Genomic DNA, 23,476 nt, shown 5'->3' on the forward strand with positions numbered 1-23,476 from the left:
AACTAGCTGTCGTAGCCCTTTACTGATTAACACTTGAAATCCTCCACCCAGGCCGGCTCAAAGGCTGTAGTGATCCCTCTACTTCTCCCTCTATTTCTATCCTTTTCTTTGTTCTTCAAGCTCTTTTTGGGAGTCTAGGGGGTGAGCGAGGTGAACCGTGTCTGAGTGGATAGGGTAAATGCTAAGCTACAGGACTCCAATCCACTTCTTTTGAGCACAGTCCGATTTTAAAATGCTACGTTGCTAACTCAATCAGTCTGGCGAAATACGAGTCTTTCAAAACAAATAGATTGTTGTCAATCGTAGATTAGACATCCATAGCGATACTCACTATCAGGGCGTGAACTGGCGGCTGCCAGATGAGGCCTAGTTAGTCCATCCTGTTTATCTAACAACCCCCCTCTCACACACTACCGCTAAACCGGTGCATGCATTTCCTCAGAATAAAAAAATAATGTTTAACTAAAGTACCAGTGCGTTTGGTTAAAGTCAATCCTGGCGTGGACAAATAAGATAAGAGGAGTTTATATGCACGGGGCCTCAGCTCAGAGTTTGGCCTCTGTTACATCATGTCTAGGGACTGACTGGTTATTTTCCATTCATTCACCAGCCCTTTTTGTGTTACCCAGAACCTCAGCTAGGCTCTTTGAGTTGGATCAATGTTGTAGCTTGACAGTAAATACTCAGTAAATAGAAATAACGTTGTACCATCTACACTTACAATTTCTATTTGATCATGGGGGGCTTTGAAAATGATTTTATTTTATTTTAAAGGGAACGTTTGAACATGGATCAGTTGGAGCTGTTGTTTTGGAGTTAAGTCACATTCTAAAATGGCAACAATGTAAAAGGTTAATAGTGCTATTTTTTTTTTTTTATGGTAATACTTCACTTGACTATGTCCTCTACTTGATGAGGTCATTCAGCCATAGGCCACAGTATTGTCTGCAAGTCATCCCGGATAAGAGGCCACCGCTAAACAGCTAGGCTAAAATATAAAATGCCATACTCCACTGTGACTAACTAGTTGTCTACCTGGCCAGGGGGTCCCTTCTATCCCCCTCCCCAAACTCTCTCCATCCTTAATGAGAGCCCTGGGTGTCTTAGAAGGCCCTGGATGTGTCAGGAAGGCCCTGGGTATGTGAAGGCCCATAGGCCATAGCTCACCCTGGGAGAATACTGCCCTAAATAATCAGCTTCACACACAAAGCCAGCAGGCCAGTCATTAACCCTTAGGGGGTCAGAGGCATAAAAGAGGCCACGGAGCCATTATGACCCCCCCCCCCCCCCCATCATCACAAAGCCCCGTCCGTCACGCCCTGTTATCAACGGCCGGACATTTGACCTCTGGTGGAGATTCACAACAACCCCCACCCACTCCTTCTCTATAGGCGCACACACACACACTTCCTCCAATCACAGGAGGCCCCAATGCCCCTTTTTGGACAATCACCACACAGGGATGATCATGAGTCAACAATCTCAAATAGACCCAAAAATGTAACTCAAATTGCCTCTGCAAACAACCACGGTTGTTACCGTTTCATCGGAGGGAAAATAATAACACATCTTACTAACCATCACATGCAGGGTTTTAGTTCCAGGAAGTGATTGTACTTGTGTGTAGTGTGATATTCTTACCATGACATAGTGACGCTGCATCTCTGTCTTCTCATTGGCCAGTTTGTCGTACTCCACTTTGAGACTGAAAGAGGAGAAATATGGTCCATTATTATTAGCCAATATTGATGTTTTATTACATAATTAATACATGTTAGTCCATTTCACAGAAATCTTTGGTTAGAAACACAAGACACCATAATCACTCAATATAGTTGTACCATGTGAAAAATCTCAATTCTACATACCCAAAATCAACTTGATATTACCAGTGTTAGCCCAGTGTTAGCAGACATCTCTAACTAGATTGATCATGAGTAGCCTAGCCTGGTTCTTTCAGCTGAAGTACATCCTGTAAAAATGGATGCCATTACCTGTGGTACTGGGCCTGCAGGAACTGAAACTCGTCTTTGATCCTGTCGCAGGACTCGGCCACGGTGAACTTGAAGCCAGGCTGCCCTGGTTGGTGTGGTGCCTAGAGAAAAGCAGTGTTGATATCAATAACCCCAATGAAGTGGTAGTGCAGCCACACCTATTACATCACGCCCAGATCTCAGCCCATTTGTATAACATAACAGACAATAACACATCACGCCCAGATCTCAGCCCATTTATATAACATAACAGACTATAACACATCACGCCCAGATCTCAACCCATTTCTATAACATAACAGACTACAACAACACCTAGATCTCAGCCCATTTCTATAACATAACAGACTACAACACATCACACCTAGATCAGATCGCATCCCATTTATATAACATAACAGACTATAACACATAACACCTAGATCTCAACCCATTTCTATAACATAAGTCTATTTATAATCAATAGCAACAGAAAGATGGCAAAATAGTATCATCATCCTTCATCATGCTTTCTTAGCCTCCTTCTCCTACAGGCCTCTCTCTTCCGTGTAAAATTATTTTTGCTGCTGCTGAATGGTGGTTTGTCAGTGTGGTACCCAAACGATCCCTTGAGCCCTGCCTGGTGGCCGCTTTTATAATGGTGGGAAGAACCACTATCACTCAAGAGTGCGATGACAGAGGCGGGTCAGTGCGCCCGTCCTCAAAGAGCACGGGAAGGGGGGTGAGCGGAGAGAGAGAGGGAGGGGAAATCACAACCTGATTTGTGAGGAATTCAATGCATGCCAATGATGCCGTGCAGTAAGCTCGATAATTACAGCATATCCGCTACTGCTTCAATGCAGCAGCTTGGAGAAATTTAGAGGGGAAAAAAATATTCGCTCTGAAAATATATTTTTTCCCCTCTTACATATTGGCCGTCTTTCGTTATTGAAACTGCTCATAAGAATCTTATACGTGAATCGATTGTTTATTTTCAGTTTCCTGTCGAAACGTGTTGTCGAGCGCCATAAACAGAGGGACTAGGCTACTCGACGTGCAGACCATAAATAGTAAGGTGCAGATCACGAGCTCGTGTCTGACAAGCTAATTATTTTGAAGGCGGTACATTTGCATGAATTCGCATAATAATCTCAAGAGCTGGGATACTTACCGGATGCCGGCCCTGTGGATACATCTTGAATGTATCCTTTTTTGAGGGAAATCGGGGGATACTTCAGTAATCCGAGTAGATGTGCGATAGTCCGCCACCCCTCCCTGTGCGCACAAGCGGTCGGACAATGCCAATCCTCCGCGGCGGAGAACACACTTCCACCCTCCGATCTCTCGATCTTTATTGTTGATTTTAAGCCCCTTTCCTTTCACCATCACAAACAAACATAACAAAAAAGCAGAACAGAATGGATATTAGCTAAATGAACGGAGTATGCAATCGGAACACGCACACAGCTTCAAAATATGCTCGTGACGACAGCAAGGAAATACTTGCTGAATTTAGTCAATGGCATATGCAGATTATAGCCTCTATAATTTAACTCACTATCATCGCCTGGTCCGTCTCTCAAAAAAATACATGTCATAATAAACCGCTATTCTCGATTTGCACATATTTATCCGACATGTTGGGAAATTGTGATATCTAAATGGGTTTGCTTGACAGGTTTGTTGGCGTGTCAAGCCTTCACGCTAGAGTGATAATAGGCTACACTAGCAGACGAAAAAAACTACAATAGGCGCGTAGCACGGGTAACAATTTATCCAAAACCAAAAAGACCAGCCTTGCTACAATCAAAGTTGATATATAAACACGATACAATGTATTATCTGCATTCGCAACAAATGTAACAATTTGCTGATCGCCGAGCTGCAGTGTTCGAGCGCAACTGGAAAACAGAATATACGACAAAGCGGGCTGCGGGATTATGACATTCAGTCCACCAAGCTTGGTTATAAAACACACTGCTGTTTTCAAAGTAGCCCAGCCATGAAAGCTACCCGTCTTGTTAGCGGGCTCTTCTCGGGTCTTCTTCTTTACCTTTGTCTCGATTGATTCCCCTCCCCTACGACGGCAATAATCCCTCTGTTGAACGAATTTTCACAATCCTCGGCTGGTAACCTTCCTTATGAGAATGAAAAAATGATCCAAAAGTAATCGCTGGTTACATGGAATCCTTGTCCCAGCCGAGCCTTGGAACTTCGGTGATCTCGTGGCGCCGCACGACCTGCCTCGACAATGCCTTTCAGATCCGACGTCGGAGAGCCGTCGATTACACGAGTTGTTGACCGCATAAAACTTCCAAGAAAGCCTTTCTTGGATAAATGCAATTATTGACGAGTCTTCTAGTAAATCCAAATACAATTTTGTAATTTAAAAGAGGTTAAATCGTAGAAAAGTTGGATGTTGTAACGAAGCAATTGCTTGCATTCGATGTACCCAGTTTTTCCAACGCTTGCTGTACCACACACAGACTGTGCACTGACACGAGGACTCAACTGCCGCGAGAGGGCCACTCACAAGCCAATCGGATTCTCCGAATGAGTTTAGCTGCATTAGCCTATCAGAGAGGGATATCCCCACGTGGGGTACATAGTACCCTTGTGTTCCCATTGGACTGTGATATATGACCTCATATCTTCGCCATTTTGGATCTAAACTGGTATTCAACTGACGAACTTGTAATAAACAAAGGTAATTATAAATGTTTCTGCCACAAATGTCAGAATATACTGTTTGACTTTTAATCATTGATATATTAAATCCCTCATGTGATGCAGACATGGGCATGTGCAGCATGGTACACATGGTTAAATCTCATATAATGTTAGATACAATGTAAAAATCAAATTTGAATGCTGAGCATGCCTGTGTTTCTGGACTAAAAAGTGTCCTAGCAATTAAGCAACTATTTTTCTATATCAGCTAATTACTTGCGTCATTTAAACGTTTAGAATAGGCTACACTGCAGTTTCTGAAATCTGAAACTCACAAGCACATTAAATGTGCTCTGAAGAAAGTATGTGTTCTATAATTTGCTATCTTAGAAGATCCAGCCTACAAATAGCTTAATCATTTAGGACTGTAGTGTTTAATGAATTATTTGCTCCATCACGTAGTTTTGAAAGCCTTTAATTAAGAATGATTGAATTTACTAAGCATAGCCCTTGCATAAATCTAACACGAATACTAGAAATTGGGGATTAAATGTATTCATTGATCAGACTGATTTGATCGACCTACATTTTTAATAAGACCTTAACCATCAACAAGCTTTCATATCGGCAACGCTGAAAGGTACAACATGTCTGCGCCCGAGGAAGTCAGCCTATCACGTGTTGCTCGCTATACTCAGCCCCACGTGGGGCTCCCCTTCCCGTCACTGTTCGTTATCCAATGGCTGTGCAGCTGTCTTACCTCCTCGCTTACAATTGGCCAGAGGCAGCAAAGGCTGTCAGTCAGGATCCCATGCTGTCAATCAATACCACGCGGGGCTCAGCGCTGACAAATGCCTGTGCTTCTCTCCCTCCTGCCTGCAAATAGTCCCTGGAATGGCTGCTTAATTAGCTTCGAATGGCTTTTCCTTCCAGCTCAAACAATCTGTCACTACCATGTGGTAAAAAGAGCCTTGCATAAAACAAAAGAGTGTGGGGGGGTGGAGTTAGTAGGGGCTAAATATCAGTTTGATTCCCCCCTCCTCCACCGAATACATTTGTATTACCGCAAAACAAAGCATTTACCTCGCTCTAACATTGGCTCATTGCAGCCAACAGTTTCTGTCTTCATTGGGGTTTGTTTTTTTTCCTCCGTAGAACAAAAATGTGAGATTTATATGCATTTTTAATCCCTTGTTTTTGGAAAGCTAGCCTTATAAGCAAGCAGGATGAGGTCGTGATAGTGTTCTTCATGGCCTTATAGAAAAGTAAATATAGGGTATATGCATTTTTAATCCCTTGTTTTTGGAAAGCTAGCCTTATAAGCAAGCAGGATGAGGTCGTGATAGTGTTCTTCATGGCCTTATAGAAAAGTAAATATAGGGTATATGCATGTTTAATCCCTTGTTTTTGGAAAGCTAGCCTTATAAGCAAGCAGGATGAGGTCGTGATAGTGTTCTTCATGGCCTTATAGAAAAGTAAATATAGGGTATATGCATGTTTAATCCCTTGTTTTTGGAAAGCTAGCCTTATAAGCAAGCAGGATGAGGTCGTGATAGTGTTCTTCATGGCCTTATAGAAAAGTAAATATAGGGTATATGCATGTTTGCTAAATAAAGGTAATGATTTATTACCAAAGTCGACATCATGTCTGTGAACCTAATTATTGCTCCTGTTTACTCAACATCACTAAATTATTCATCGCGCTAGAGCCGATGATCGCGCTGGGCCTATATTTTTCATCACTAAAACGACCTAGTTTTATACATGGTTAACAAACTAATATTTCATTCTGACTTTTCCACTATGTGAAAAATCTTTCTTTTTTTTGTTACCACAACATCTGTGCAGACCTGAAAGCAGAAACAAATAAACATGGTATACGTTTTAAAGTGTAAGCTATGTGTAAATTATAAGTTAACGGCATTTGCTTCAGATGAACCTTCAAACGCCTGAAGATATCACCACTTTAATTGGATGCCTCTCAGATGTTTACGCTCAGGGAGGCTAGCAGGGTCATTCGCTCAAAGGAGGGAGAAAATGACCACTCCTCATTGGCTACCTCACTGTAAACTTTGGACTGGCCCACGTGGGCTAGTTGAGGGCTGGAATAAAGACTCTGGGCTGAGGTCGAATGCATAATAAAAGGCCCCAAATAGTACAGCTGGGCCAAAGGGCTGCTAGTCTACCAATTTTACTAAAGTATGGGAAAGAAACTATGTAAATAACCCAGATCAGTTTCCATAAAAAAAAACACGATCAACAAAAACCATTACCTGGCCATAAGTGCGCTGTGGTTGGAGTTCAAAACATGGAGAAGACCTGAAAGTCTTGATCACACACACACACACACACACACACACACACACACACACACACACACACGGTGGACCTTGCATTCTAATATCACACACAGAGACCCACTTTTCCCTCATCCTCAATAAAGAGTGGCCTGAATTAGGAGGCAACAAAGGCCAGGGTCTTCACCTCTGGGAGAAGAGGCCCTCCACCCTCGCAGACCTCTGCACTGTTTATTTACACTGGAACCTTGGACGCTGTGAAACTCCCACCCCGGGGCTCTACACACACTGGGGCTATTTGCAGAGGTGGTTTTAATTCTTTGCAGAGCGATGATCGGCCTCCATCTTTCACTCCATCTCCAGGCTTACAATCGGATTCCCACAGCCCTACCTGGCCCCCGCAAACCAGCCCCCAAATTAATAGAACAGATGTCTGTTTTCAGTGGTTTTAGTGGCCGCTAAAGACCAGAATCCCATTTGTTCTGCCTGCAGAATTACGCTCTCTACTCAAACAAACCTCCGGTGCCGAAACCACAGTCTCACGGCCAAGCCTACTGCTGGTTCCTTCCAGCCACTACTACCGTCATCTCAGAACTGATACTTCCTGAAATGAGGTCCAAAAGGTTTTTTACATTTTTTTATTGAGACCTCAGTTGTGAAGTGCAGAATGGGCTACGTTAACTCATGCAGGATTTCTCACAATTTTTATTACGTAACCAAATGGGGACTTTGGATCCATTTTTACAAGAGCACACACAATACACTCTCACATATTAATTTAGCTAAATGCTAGCATTATGCCGTTTTAGCTAGGCTATCGCCCCCCACCCAGAAGCAGGGATGGTGAGCTGGGGGTTTGATGTTTCGCGTTCATCCGTCTGCTCTCTCCTATCCAGCCAGCACTCTCCCCTTAGTGGAGCGGAAAATGAGGGCCTTATTTCCATGGCGAGTCGGGGTATTGTGGAGCACCGCTGTCTCAGGATTATTGACATGCTTTCATAGGCGGGCTCAGGCCCTGAAAGGAGACACATTCCTGGCCACAATGGGCCCAGTGTGCAGCGAGGCCGGCCTGAATAGGGCCCCGAGTGTATCAGGGTGACTCGTCAGCCAGTAATCAATGCAAACAGGATGAAAGGGTCTTATCAAAAGGGACAAATGCAGACATGAGCAGTGTCGCCAAACAAAAAAAAAAGTGAGCGAGGGAGGGAGGGGAAAAAATAAAGATGGAGGCTTTTGGCAGAAGCCCCAGGCCCGCATTGGTTCGAATGCTGCTGTCGAGCGAACTAGGGGAACGGAGCCAATTACCATTCTGCAATTCTCATTCTCTGACATCAACAGCCACTTAGCCATATCTTAAAAACACAAGGAGTAGCATTATCAAAGCCCTCGCTGCCAAAAATGTTTTACAAAGGCTGTGCACTGTGCGGATTGTATCAAATCCCTATATAAAAAAACAACCTCCAGAGAGACTCTATTTGTTCATCTCACACGGCCAGATTTCACAAACAGACGCCGCAGAAAGTGAAGCCAGTTCTTGAGGAATTTCCCTTCAGAGAATCCTATCTGGGGCTGATGGGTTTGCCTCTAATCCTGCCATGAAAGAGGCCGTCCTCTCCAAAGAAACCTGTGGCGTGTAAGCCTTTTGAAAACACAGCTGCCTATCAGGCCAATTCGTTAAGGCACTAAAGGTAAACGGGGACAAGAGGCTCCTGGAAAAACTCTGTCACAATGAGCTCTTTCCCACATCGTTAGAGGAATCAATAGCTGCCCTCGGTTCAGATGGGGCCTGCTGCTTCGGGAGACACACAGAGCAAGAGAAGACTCTCGATTCTAGCTGGTATAGGGGGTCGGCTCACTCGGATGTTCATTTTTCTCTCAGCGAGCCACTTTTTCAGATTGCAATAACATTCTCCAATGAGAGGTCAAAGTGCAAAGTCTCACACGTTCAAGATGCCCAGATACAATTGACCTCTTTTTTTTGTTTTACTAATGAATCCCTTTGTCAGTTATTTTTTATAAACTGTCAAATTGTGTAATAGAGTAGAAGTGGGGCCTATCATGGGGTTTGTCACTTCAACACAATGTCATTGATATGGGGATGAGTTTTATATTTCAATAGTTCTATTGGCACTGCAGAGGCTTGGGCGGCCATATTTGAGTTATTTGCACGCCATTGTTTACCCCCTCCTCTGGTTTGATATGGAAACACACAGGGCCCCGGCGCCAGGTCGTTCAATGACTTTTTAGCATAATGCAGTTGAATATGTATGTTTTCAAAAGGGTCCACCTCTGTTGTTGCTGGTGATTAATACAGTCATTCTGGGAGTGCTGGTTGTGTGACTCGATTCACAGGCCAATGGGCGTTAGGCTCTTTAGAGCGCCGGTGTTATTTTTGGTGATTACTGTCCAAGTGGTGGGGCTTTAAAAGCAGGTCAACAAAGTGACCCTCCTGTCCTCCAGCTGGAGTGTGAAAGGGAGCTGGTGTGTGACGGTGGTGGAGCACCTCACCCACTTGCCAGGGACGATACCGGAGTGCCAACCCCTGCTATCGCCGCCGGCAACGCAGAGAGCGAGGGGGCGGGGGTACGGGTGCTGGAGAGCCGACACATTCTCACTCGACACCCACACATCCACTTTAGAATGCGGCCGCTTTTCCAACGCCTGGTGCACACCGTTGTTGCAAAACGTCTTTACATTGAAAGCTTCGGGCGTTCAATAGCTTTGGCTTTCATTTTTATGGATCCTACTCAAAGGTATGCTAATCACGGGGTGGTTGAGCAGGACTGAGGGTGTGTTTGGGACATGTCTGTCACCACCCCCTCTCCTCTCAGCACACGGCTTGCTCTCTTTCTTTCCCTTTCTCCACCTCCTTGGCTCACCTGATCTCTTCCTGTTTTTCCAGCATGTCCCCCTGGGTCCCATCCAGCCTGGCAGGCAGTTCAATAGCCCCTGCGGTGAACGCGTAACAATCCCCACACCTGTGGAACAAGGCCCATTGTAAAGACTCCCCTCTTTCTCCCTTTCCCAATCCCCTTAAGGCACAGACACACCGGTAGCGTTTGTCGGCCGAGAGTACTTAGCACTTCTGAACAGAGTGCTGTCTGTAATTTGGAAACCGAATTCTAACTGTAGAATCTCGTGAAAATTTCAGTAGACAGACGAGCGAACGAACAGCAGACGAGCGACAGAGGAACGGCAGACTAACATTCGGTAAGTTGTCCCTTACATCTGTATGTGAAAGACATCCCCCCCCGTCTGTATGTGAAAGACAGATGAGGCCTCCCTTTACTGTCCTTACACTCCCCCCCCCCCCCCGTCTGTATGTGAAAGACAGATGAGGCCTCCCTTTACTGTCCTTACACCCCCCCCCCCCGTCTGTATGTGAAAGACAGATGAGGCCTCCCTTTACTGTCCTTACACCCCCCCCCCGTCTGTATGTGAAAGACAGATGAGGCCTCCCTTTACTGTCCTTACACCCCCCCCCCCCCCCCGTCTGTATGTGAAAGACAGATGAGGCCTCCCTTTACTGTCCTTACACCCCCCCCCCATCTGTATGTGAAAGACAGATGAGGCCTCCCTTTACTGTCCTTACACCCCCCCCATCTGTATGTGAAAGACAGGTGAGGCCTCCCTTTACTGTCCTTACACCCCCCCCCCCCCGTCTGTATGTGAAAGACAGATGAGGCCTCCCTTTACTGTCCTTACACCCCCCCCCCCCGTCTGTATGTGAAAGACAGATGAGGCCTCCCTTTACTGTCCTTACACCCCCCCCCCCCGTCTGTATGTGAAAGACAGATGAGGCCTCCCTTTACTGTCCTTACACCCCCCCCCCTCGTCTGTATGTGAAAGACAGATGAGGCCTCCCTTTACTGTCCTTACACCCCCCCCCCCGTCTGTATGTGAAAGACAGATGAGGCCTCCCTTTACTGTCCTTGCACCCCCCCCCCCGTCTGTATGTGAAAGACAGATGAGGCCTCCCTTTACTGTCCTTACACCCCCCCCCCCCCATCTGTATGTGAAAGACAGATGAGGCCTCCCTTTACTGTCCTTACACCCCCCCCCACCGTCTGTATGTGAAAGACAGATGAGGCCTCCCTTTACTGTCCTTACACCCCCCCCCCCCCCCGTCTGTATGTGAAAGACAGGTGAGGCCTCCCTTTACTGTCCTTACACCCCCCCCCCCCCCATCTGTATGTGAAAGACAGATGAGGCCTCCCTTTACTGTCCTTACACCCCCCCCCACCGTCTGTATGTGAAAGACAGATGAGGCCTCCCTTTACTGTCCTTACACCCCCCCCCCCCCCGTCTGTATGTGAAAGACAGGTGAGGCCTCCCTTTACTGTCCTTACACCCCCCCCCCCCCCGTCTGTATGTGAAAGACAGATGAGGCCTCCCTTTACTGTCCTTACACCCCCCCCCCCCCCGTCTGTATGTGAAAGACAGATGAGGCCTCCCTTTACTGTCCTTACACCCCCCCCCCCCCGTCTGTATGTGAAAGACAGATGAGGCCTCCCTTTACTGTCCTTACACACCCCCCCTTCTGTATGTGAAAGACAGATGAGGCCTCCCTTTACTGTCCTTACACCCCCCCCCCCCTTCTGTATGTGAAGGACAGATGAGGCCTCCCTTTACTGTCCTTACACCCCCCCCTTCTGTATGTGAAAGACAGATGAGGCCTCCCTTTACTGTCCTTACACCCCCCCCCGTCTGTATGTGAAAGACAGATGAGGCCTCCCTTTACTGTCCTTACACCCCCCCCCCCCCCCCCCCGTCTGTATGTGAAAGACAGATGAGGCCTCCCTTTACTGTCCTTACACCCCCCCCCACCGTCTGTATGTGAAAGACAGATGAGGCCTCCCTTTACTGTCCTTACACCCCCCCCCCCCCCGTCTGTATGTGAAAGACAGGTGAGGCCTCCCTTTACTGTCCTTACACCCCCCCCCCCCCCATCTGTATGTGAAAGACAGATGAGGCCTCCCTTTACTGTCCTTACACCCCCCCCCACCGTCTGTATGTGAAAGACAGATGAGGCCTCCCTTTACTGTCCTTACACCCCCCCCCCCCCCCCGTCTGTATGTGAAAGACAGGTGAGGCCTCCCTTTACTGTCCTTACACCCCCCCCCCCCCCGTCTGTATGTGAAAGACAGATGAGGCCTCCCTTTACTGTCCTTACACCCCCCCCCCCCCGTCTGTATGTGAAAGACAGATGAGGCCTCCCTTTACTGTCCTTACACCCCCCCCCCCCCGTCTGTATGTGAAAGACAGATGAGGCCTCCCTTTACTGTCCTTACACACCCCCCCTTCTGTATGTGAAAGACAGATGAGGCCTCCCTTTACTGTCCTTACACCCCCCCCCCCCCTTCTGTATGTGAAGGACAGATGAGGCCTCCCTTTACTGTCCTTACACCCCCCCCTTCTGTATGTGAAAGACAGATGAGGCCTCCCTTTACTGTCCTTACACCCCCCCCCGTCTGTATGTGAAAGACAGATGAGGCCTCCCTTTACTGTCCTTACACCCCCCCCCCCCCCCCCGTCTGTATGTGAAAGACAGATGAGGCCTCCCTTTACTGTCCTTACACCCCCCCCCCCCCTTCTGTATGTGAAAGACAGATGAGGCCTCCCTTTACTGTCCTTACACCCCCCCCCCCGTCTGTATGTGAAAGACAGATGAGGCCTCCCTTTACTGTCCTTACACCCCCCCCCCGTCTGTATGTGAAAGACAGATGAGGCCTCCCTTTACTGTCCTTACACCCCCCCCCCCCTTCTGTATGTGAAAGACAGATGAGGCCTCCCTTTACTGTCCTTACACCCCCCCCCCCCCGTCTGTATGTGAAAGACAGATGAGGCCTCCCTTTACTGTCCTTACACCCCCCCCCACCGTCTGTATGTGAAAGACAGATGAGGCCTCCCTTTACTGTCCTTACACCCCCCCCCCCCCCCCGTCTGTATGTGAAAGACAGATGAGGCCTCCCTTTACTGTCCTTACACCCCCCCCCCCGTCTGTATGTGAAAGACAGATGAGGCCTCCCTTTACTGTCCTTACACCCCCCCCCCCCCCGTCTGTATGTGAAAGACAGATGAGGCCTCCCTTTACTGTCCTTACACCCCCCCCCTTCTGTATGTGAAAGACAGATGAGGCCTCCCTTTACTGTCCTTACACCCCCCCCCCCCCCGTCTGTATGTGAAAGACAGATGAGGCCTCCCTTTACTGTCCTTACACCCCCCCCCCCGTCTGTATGTGAAAGACAGATGAGGCCTCCCTTTACTGTCCTTACACCCCCCCCCCCCCCCGTCTGTATGTGAAAGACAGATGAGGCCTCCCTTTACTGTCCTTACACCCCCCCCTTCTGTATGTGAAAGACAGATGAGGCCTCCCTTTACTGTCCTTACACCCCCCCCCCCCCTTCTGTATGTGAAAGACAGATGAGGCCTCCCTTTACTGTCCTTACACCCCCCCCCCCTTCTGTATGTGAAAGACAGATGAGGCCTCCCTTTACTGTCCTTACACCCCCCCCCCCCCCCGTCTGTATGTGAAAGACAGATGAGGCCTCCCTTTACTGTCCTTACACCCCCCCCCCCCGTCTGTATGTGAAAGACAGATGAGGCCTCCCTTTACTGTCCTTACACCCCCCCCCCCCCCCCCGTCTGTATGTGAAAGACAGATGAGGCCTCCCTTTACTGTCCTTACACCCCCCCCTTCTGTATGTGAAAGACAGATGAGGCCTCCCTTTACTGTCCTTACACCCCCCCCCCCCCCCCCCCGTCTGTATGTGAAAGACAGATGAGGCCTCCCTTTACTGTCCTTACACCCCCCCCTTCTGTATGTGAAAGACAGATGAGGCCTCCCTTTACTGTCCTTACACCCCCCCCCCCCTTCTGTATGTGAAAGACAGATGAGGCCTCCCTTTACTGTCCTTACACCCCCCCCCCCCCCCCTTCTGTATGTGAAAGACAGATGAGGCCTCCCTTTACTGTCCTTACACCCCCCCCCCCCCCTTCTGTATGTGAAAGACAGATGAGGCCTCCCTTTACTGTCCTTACACCCCCCCCCCCCCTTCTGTATGTGAAAGACAGATGAGGCCTCCCTTTACTGTCCTTACACCCCCCCCCCCCCCCTTCTGTATGTGAAAGACAGATGAGGCCTCCCTTTACTGTCCTTACACCCCCCCCCCCCCGTCTGTATGTGAAAGACAGATGAGGCCTCCCTTTACTGTCCTTACACCCCCCCCCCCCCCCCGTCTGTATGTGAAAGACAGATGAGGCCTCCCTTTACTGTCCTTACACCCCCCCCCCCCCCCGTCTGTATGTGAAAGACAGATGAGGCCTCCCTTTACTGTCCTTACACCCCCCCCTCTGTCTTGCCTGTCATTGGAACACCCTGGTGTGAGCCAGCAGGTGTTGTCTCCCTCCCAGACGAGTCATTGTGGAGTCAAGCAATGTTGAGAAGAGCTTAACTCCACGGCCTCGGGGATCAATTAGGCCTCAATGCAGCGCAAACAGGTTATCTCACCCCCCATTTGACAGCCCCCGGTGACACGGTAGGGGGCACAGCTAAAAAGAGGAGGCAGAAGTTCCATAGACACACAAAGCCAAAGGCAGTCTATATGCTGAAGGATTGATGGAGCTAATCTGTGTGTGAGCGAGAGAGAGAGTGTGTAGAAACACGTACCCAAACAAATACTCCCACTCAGAAACACACACATAAAATGATTATACTCACAAACACACACACAGATACACAAATGGATACGTACACACACCCTGTTGTTTATCATCCCATATTTTGGCAATCATATTATCTCTGTTTATCCAGCTTTGTCCCTAGAAAACATGACTAATACATCTGGATCAGTGAAATGGTATTAGATATTGAGTGATCTTCTCAGTATTTGGGTACAGCTTGACATATCACTGGTATCTCTGTCTCTTTCCCTGGTCTCATCTTCAGATTACTCTCTCTCTCTCTCCACAGGTCACCAGACTGGTGAGGTCATTACCAGGGGTTTCCAAGGGAACAAGCCCCAGCACCAATTCCCCTAAGGCCTGGGGGGGGGGGGAGTGGGGGGGGGGGGCTAGAAAATGGAGATGTGTGAGTTTTGCAGGGGAGAGATAAAGGAGAAGAAAACTTCACCTGGGGTAAAAACAACTGGTCCGGCAGTTCACGGGTCATCAGTTAACGTCCAGACTTGCCAGGCACATGACCCCCGGCCCAACGAGAAGGCTATCATTTGTGTCGATCAATAGCGACTAATGATCAACTATTCCATGCGGTAATCTCAGACCGCCCAAGCATCTCCAGGGAGTTGGGATCACAAATGAGGAAGATCTGTAATGCACAAGGATAATGACTGTAGCTATTGTTATCCCCACTAATATCTGGTGAGGCGATCAAAGACCTAGTATTTATCATGTAGACCACCCACAAGCATAGTGCAGTACACACACACACACTAGTGCTGTTGATACGGCTCAATCAGAGCAGTGCCCCACTCCCCCAGTAGCCTGTTAGTTAGAGGAAGCTTCCTCTACACCCCTTCTTCTTGTCCCATCATTGACAACTCAAGCCCGCTGACACACACACACACACACACACACACACACACACACACACACAGCCAACGGCCTCTAGCTCTGATAATTTCAAGCTGCCCTCTTAAAAGCAATGCTGTTGTCAGGGGTTTATTTTTGTTGTTGCATGTTGACTTCATTGAGTGCTTCCATCCTGCTATCAGGTTTTTTTCACACCCCTCCTAACTTCATGGTCCACTTATCGTTGGTCTGGAGAGCTGCACCAAGGCCCATTCTCTCTCTCTCTCTCTCTCTCTCTCTCTTTCTCTCGCTCTCTCTCTCTCTCTCTCTCTCGCTCTCTCACACACATCTCTCTCCTATCTCTTCCACATGGTTGGTGCCCAACTCAAACAGCAGACCAGCCGCCACCCTCTTAAGCCCCTCTCCTGTGTGGTGGCAGCCCACTTAGCGCATTCGACAGCAAGGCCTAATCAGAAGACAGAAGGGTCTCTACTGTGTGTGTGTGTGTGTGTGTGTAACAGCGCTGCCGGAGAGTATCGTGTAGGACACTTGGACAGACCGCCACTCCAAAGTGTCGTCACTCCGCAGTCCATCATGTCATAAAAGCCCAGATGAGGTTAAACACTCCTTAATTACCTCTCAGAGTTGGGGTCGTCTCATCACAGGAACGGGAAGTGTGTGTGGAGTGTCTCCCTCCATGCGCCGCTGAAGGTCTTTGGCTATGCTGCCACCATGCTGATACCCGGCGCTAATGCAAGGGGCGAAACGTGTTTGCACATGCTTATCAACTGGCCATGGGCCAGTTCAGCTGTTCAGCTCACAGTGGTGACCGATTAGAAGTAGGGTGGCCGAGAACTGACCCTCAATCAGTTGTTGACAACGGAGAGTTAACGGAGTGGAGTGCGGAGGCTGTCAGGATTTGATGATGTCACGGATGGAATGCATTGGCCCCGGCAACACTTCTCTTTAGCTCCCCCCTGGAGAGGCAGCTGATAACCCCATCCAGGGCTTAGTGGGGGTTAGTGGGGGTTACACAGTTTCATCACACGGCCCGCTGAGAGGAAACTGAAACCATGCAAACATCCAGCAGCACCACCACCAAACAAGCTCTGAGAGTCAGGGGGATACTGTCTGTCCAGTTTCAGGGGGAGAAATGATGTGTTCCCATACTGTAAACTGGTTTCCTTGTTCTGATCCTTGTCTCCTTTCCTTCATGATCTCAGAGATGACTGGCTCTGCATCCAGCATCCATTATTTACACTGCTTCTATCTGTCTCTGCATCCAGCATGTACACTGCAACTGCATATACACTGCATCTATCTGTCTCTGCATCCAGCATCCATTATGTACACTGCATCTGCATATACACTGCATCTATCTGGCTCAGCATCCAGCATGTACACTGCATCTATCTGGCTCTGCATCCACCATGTACACTGCATCTATCTGGCTCTGCATCCAGCATCCATTATGTACACTGCATCTATCTGGCTCTGCATCCAGCATATACACTGCATCTATCTGGCTCTGCATCCAGCATCCACCATGTACACTGCATCTATCTGGCTCTGCATCCAGCATCCACCATGTACATTGCATCTATCTGGCTCTGCATCCAGCATCCATTATGTACACTTCATTTATCTGGCTCTGCATCCAGCATCCACGATGTACACTGCATCTATCTGGCTCTGCATCCAGCATCCACCATGTACACTGCATCTATCTGGCTCTGCATCCAGCATCCACGATGTACACTGCATCTATCTGGCTCTGCACCCAGCATCCACCATGTACACTGCATCTATCTGGCTCTGCATCCAGCATCCACCATGTACACTGCATCTATCTGACTCTGCATCCAGCATCCATTATGTACACTGCATTTATCTGGCTCTGCATCCAGCATCCACAATGTACACTGGATCTATCTGGCTCTGCATCCAGCATCCACAATGTACACCGGATCTATCTGGCTCTGCATCCAGCATCCACCATGTACACTGCATCTATCTGGCTCTGCATCCAGCATCCATTATGTACACCGCATCTATCTGGCTCTGCATCCAGCATCCACGATGTACACTGCATCTATCTGGCTCTGCATCCAGCATCCATTATGTACACCGCATCTATCTGGCTCTGCATCCAGCATCCATTATGTACACCGCATCTATCTGGCTCTGCATCCAGCATCCACGATGTACACTGGATCTATCTGGCTCTGCATCCAGCATCCATTATGTACACCGCATCTATCTGGCTCTGCATCCAGCATCCACCATGTACACTGCATCTATCTGGCTCTGCATCCAGCATCCATTATGTACACCGCATCTATCTGGCTCTGCATCCAGCATCCACGATGTACACTGCATCTATCTGGCTCTGCATCCAGCATCCATTATGTACACCGCATCTATCTGGCTCTGCATCCAGCATCCATTATGTACACCGCATCTATCTGGCTCTGCATCCAGCATCCACGATGTACACTGCATCTATCTGGCTCTGCATCCAGCATCCACCATGTACACTGCATCTATCAAGTTCCTCAATGCGGAAGACACATTTCATTTGAAAGGCATTCAGTTGTACAACTGACTAGGTCTCTCCCTTTCAATTAGTGGTCTTGATGAAACGGAAGAGAGACACGTAATGAAAGCTGTTCTGTTTTCTGTGGGAGAATCAGGAATAGAAAGAGCAAACATGCTTGTAGGTGTCCCACCACTGGAGGGAAGCTCTGAGCACCTGGTGAGACCTGCCATGTCGAGTGCTTTCTGAAACTTCTCAAATAACCCAAGGCGATTTCGCCCCGGCTTCTTGATTGCTTTTCCCCCGGCCGACCAAGTCCCCCTCTCCCAACAATGAGTAGAGAGAGGCCCAATGCAGCCATTTTTCTATCGATATCAAATCATTTCTGGGTAACAATTAAGTACCTTACTGTAATAGATTTCCATTAAAATGGGCAAAAGTAGTTTTTTAGGGGGAAAAAACTATTTCTCAAGAATTTTGCTCAGTCTGTCTGGGAGGGGTCTGAGTGGGCAGGAGAAAGCTAGCTGACGTTGGTCTAGCAACCAATTTACCACTTGGTGATGTTCTCACCCAAACAAACCTGCTGATTTAGAAGGCCCTGTGTAGATTGTATTTTCAACCAGCAACTATCAGGAAATAAAACTGATTCACACTTTTACAGTGTTAGTTTCATCGGCTGTTGAAACAATATGATATAAAACACAGGAAAAATATAATTGTGACTGCACCTAATAGTTTTCTCGTCTTTCATCTTTTCGACAAAAGGTCCCCTGTTCCGCTCTGCCATCCACCTCTTTGCACTCTCAGGAGAGGCTTTTGGGAACCTCATGTATATGAGGGGGAAAGGCTGCAAGGCTTTGAATAGAAATGAGCAGAACCCTAACCTGTTGCAAAATGTATTTCTCCCATTTGCATTATTTATGCAGGAGAAATGCTTTCAGCCCCCCTTTTTTTTTTGAAGGCGGCATTATGTTAACAAGAGGAGAATTCACTGACGCTGCGCGCTTCGCACACAATGACCAAATGGTCACCTTTTCATCCTCATTCACTTTGAAAAGCCTCCCTATAATGCGTCTTTCTTCCACCATGGCCGCCCTGTCTTAATTTATTTACCCAGCATGCCCTGCGATTTAATAATGGCCCATACTGTCAGGTCCGGAACGCAAAGTCCCGGGAACGTTGCATCGGAGACGACCCACAATCGGCGTGAAATCCACCACAAGCTCCACTCTGAGACACCAACGTGGCGAACGGGATGGACAAAGCAATCAGGCTAGAGATAAGAGCTTTGGTCTGAGCTCAGACGGCACCTCTGTGAACCGCACATGAGCAGGGACTGGGGAATCATCCACATCCATCATCTCGGCCGCCACTGTAGCATGCTAGGCTAGCTTCTTGACTACAACACATCATCCACTCTACCTCAGCCTAGCATGCTACAGTGGTGGCTGAGGTAGAGTGGATGATGTGTTGTAGTCAAGGAGATAGCCTAGCATGCCACCACTGTAGCATGCTAGGCTATCTCCTTGACTACAACACATCATCCACTCTACCTCAGCCAGCACTGTAGTATGCTAGGCTATCTCCTTGACTACAACACATCAGCCACCACTGTAGCATGCTAGGCTAGGCTATCTCCTTGACTACAACACATCAGCCACCACTGTAGCATGCTAGGCTAGGCTATCTCCTTGTCTACAACACATCAGCCACCACTGTAGCATGCTAGGCTAGGCTATCTCCTTGACTACAACACATCAGCCACCACTGTAGCATGCTAGGCTAGGCTATCTCCTTGTCTACAACACATCAGCCACCACTGTAGCATGCTAGGCTAGGCTAGCTCCACGATTACAACACATGGGCTGACTGGCGTTCATCCATGGGCCTTTTGATATGCTACTTTAAGATGGTGTGCATGATCTACTGCTGGAGATTGGGATGTTGAAATGTGTTGTTTTTTTCCCCCAAGTGTCCCGGAGACAATTTCCTCACACACTGCTGAATCTGCAAAAGTCAGACAGAGAGCCAGCAGGAAGAACAGCAGCCCACTGTACAGATATCGCAGGCCTTAATAAAGGTCATATTTGATCGCAGTCCTTAGAAATGACTGTGGAAGAGAGGGAGGGGAAATTACACAGACACGTAATTCATTAGACATGAAAACATGCATGCATCTCTTCTCAGAATAGCCACAGCTGCACGAAATCATATTAATCCCGCTCCAGATGTCCTATACTATGCATAGACATAGTAATGATATGCAGTATGATAAACTACAATGGTTCCAATGTATGATGGTTTCTACTGAATACAGAGACACTAATGAGCGTTGTACATGGTATGGAGCAGGGTACCTCCACATAGGATGTGCCTCCGCCTGTCACACCGTCGCATTTACATGACCCAGTGGTCACAACGGGCTTAAATGAAGACGAGGGTCCGTGTAGGATAGCTCTCTACTGGGAGTGACAAGATAAAGTATAGAGACATACATGACATGAAGCACGGCTGTTCCTCTCTGCGCAATAATGGACCTAGAGAGTATTAACCCCGAGGTCACGTCCCTCAAGAGTAAATACAGATTTATATAACAGATGTGTATTAAATCCTCTACCACCGGGTTTTCCTCCCGCGGTTCTAACTGTCCATTCGAGCAGTAGGTTCTACACAGGTCGCATCAAGGCCTCTTTATCCTCGCTACCTGATAATGTACAGAGGCTCGGAACAGAACAGATGTTCCACTATACCTCAGACCTGAGAGGTAAATTTAATATGCCAAACACCTTTCAGTTCAATCAGAAGTGCAGGGGGCCGTTGAACGGGGAAGGTTGTTGCCAGGGGGCTTGTGGGAGATTACAATTAAGCCGTCACAGGCAGAGTCAAGGGCACCCACTTCAAACCTTTCCCTCATTAATTGGGATTTTTCTTTGTGTGCGGGGGGGGGGGGGGGGGGGACCTCTGTCTATGCGGCAGCCTCAGGTTCAAGTGTTGTCAGTGAATGACAGAGGTACTCCACGGCCTCTCCAGCGCCCCGGCTGAGAAGATGAGTTTGTGACAAAACGTGATCAACAGTCCAGGGGTCATGACAAAGAGGCTACTCACTCACATACTCCTCTCCAACCCCATCCAACCACACACACAGAAACACACTACACAGCACACACACATACTCCTCTCCAACCCCATCCAACCACACACACAGAAACACACTACACAGCACACACACATACTCCTCTCCAACCCCATCCAACCACACACACACAGAAACACACTACACAGCACACACACTCTTCTCCAACCCCATCCAACGACCGCACTATCAGCGCACACACACAGAAACACATTCCCACATAGTCTCTTATTCAGAGAGCACACACAAAACACCCCATCCATTCTGATTCCATATTAATCAGTATGAGAGGGGCATTAGCAGCCACTGCTGTATTCATGTGCAGGGGGAAATGATGGTCTGTGATGTGCTGTTCTGGATGAAGACAGAGACGTGGAAAAGGATGAGTTTCAAATGGATAAAAATGGATTTAAAAAGAACATGGAGGCAGACAACTCCTTTTGTTGGAGTATATCACTGTATGTTCAATGCCAAGTTCAGTGGCGATTTTTGGCATGTAAATCTTGGTGGGGCAAACCTAAAAAAAATTGAGGGGATGCATGTCAGCAAGCCACAACACAAACACTAAACAATACATTAATTGCACTATAACGGTGACGAGCTGTGCCGACAAACTACATAAAGCTGAGGCTACAGCAGTCCCAACAGCAGACCCAACACCTTCCACTGCTACACCTGGCTATCTGCGGAGCCTTGTCTGGCAACGAAACAGTTCATTCAGCCTCATTTACTGACTTTTAAAAAAACCTAGCTGATATGGCTGACTTGTTTAAACAAATGTGGTTTCTACTGACAACTGAGGTGTACAAACTATGGCATAAGTGGACAACAAGCGGATAATCTGTAATTTCGATAAAGACATTAAATGGGCGAGCTAGGACGGACGTAGTCAATACAACTATTTGTTCAGCACTTTGAAATGTACAGCAACAGAATTCAGAACATGGGCCGTTCTTACGGTGTTCTCCCTGTACACCAAGTCAGAACCGTATGATAAAAAAAGGGGGCATATAGCACACAATGAAAGCTCTTACAATATTAGATGATGACATATCCCTAAAACAGGTTATAGGCTACATGTGCACCACCAAGTAAGAACAGCAGGCGAAATTAAGAGGTGAAAAATAGACCAAATAATTAGGGTGAGGCACATGGGCTACTAACAGCTATAGTATACATATCTCCCTGGCATTTTACAGAATTTATGCAGCAGTACACAATACATTTTTGGACTCACCTTGTTGTGCTGTGCTCACTTGAACAGGAAGGTGGCCCGGTGATCATTGGTGGGCAAATTTTGTCATCAAAGTCTGGCATTCTCTGGATTTATGGTGCTTTCAAGACAACTGGGAACTCAGAAAAAAACAAGGTTGAATCATGATGTCGTAAGTGATCTTCAGGTCATAGCTCTAGAAGAGGACCAAGTTCCCGACTTACAATTCTGAGTTGGATGACCGTTCAAAACGTATTTTCCTATTTGGAGCTAGTTTTTTCCTGATTTCCCAGTTGTCTTGAACTCACTGTCAGATTTCCCAGTTCTGAGTGAACAGTTGTTTTGAGCGCAGCATAAATCATGCTGGATTGACAGCATGGCCAATGAACTGGGACCAAATCAAATGTTATTTGTCACATACACATGGTTAGCAGATGTTAATGCGAGTGTAGCCAAATGCTTGTGCTTCTAGTTCCAACAATGCAGTAATAACCAACGAGTAATCTAACCTAACAATTTCACAACAACTACCTTATTCACACAAGTGTAAAGGGATGAAGAATATGTACATAAAAATATATGAATGAGTGATGGTACAGAATGGCATAGACAAGATGTAGTAGATGGTATAGAGTACAGTATATACATATGAGATGAGTAATGTAGGGTATGTAAACATAGTGGCATAGTTTAAAGTGGCTAGTGATATATGTAATACATAAAGATGCAGTAGATATAGAGTACAGTATATACATATACATATGAGATGAGTAATGTAGGGTATGTAAACATTATATTAAATGGCATTGTTTAAAGTGGCTAGTGAAACATTTTTTACATACATTTTTCCATTATTAAAGTGGCTGGAGCCACTCAATGTTAGTGGTGGCTGTTTAACAGTCTTATGGTCCCTGCTTTGATGCACCTGTACTGACCTCGCCTTCTGGATGATAGCGGGGTGAACAGGCAGTGGCTCGGGTGGTTGTTGAGGATCGAGCTTGATGACGAGTTTGGAGGGTACTATGGTGTTAAATGCTGAGCTGTAGTCGATGAACAGCATTCTCACATAGGTATTCCTCTTGTCCAGTTGGGTTGGGGCAGTGTGCAGTGTGGTTGCGATTGCGT

General features: G+C 47.4%; 1 protein-coding gene across 10 annotated transcripts in view; it reads right to left on the minus strand.

Annotated features, from left to right (window-relative positions):
* LOC110487445 (transducin-like enhancer protein 3-B) overlaps positions 1 to 5,524 on the minus strand; it is a 56,016-nt gene extending 50,492 nt beyond the window's left edge. For 4 of the 10 annotated variants that reach the window (XM_036963953.1, XM_036963952.1, XM_036963949.1 and 1 more), the window contains exons 1-4: positions 4,027 to 4,481; positions 3,145 to 3,349; positions 1,995 to 2,095; positions 1,642 to 1,705 (exon numbers count right to left, since the gene is read on the minus strand). In XM_036963953.1, coding sequence (XP_036819848.1) covers positions 1,642 to 1,705; positions 1,995 to 2,095; positions 3,145 to 3,168 — 189 coding nt within the window. In that variant the 5' untranslated portion in view covers positions 3,169 to 3,349; positions 4,027 to 4,481. Of the gene's footprint in view, positions 1 to 1,641; positions 1,706 to 1,994; positions 2,096 to 3,144; positions 3,350 to 3,531; positions 3,823 to 3,986; positions 4,483 to 5,403 lie in introns of those variants that run through there. The other 6 variants (XM_036963951.1, XM_036963948.1, XM_036963944.1 and 3 more) reach the window with 4 other exon arrangements.
* Positions 5,525 to 23,476: the final 17,952 nt, after the last annotated feature.

This window comes from Oncorhynchus mykiss, chromosome 26 (assembly GCF_013265735.2).
Source record: "Oncorhynchus mykiss isolate Arlee chromosome 26, USDA_OmykA_1.1, whole genome shotgun sequence".
Lineage (NCBI taxonomy): Eukaryota > Metazoa > Chordata > Actinopteri > Salmoniformes > Salmonidae > Oncorhynchus > Oncorhynchus mykiss.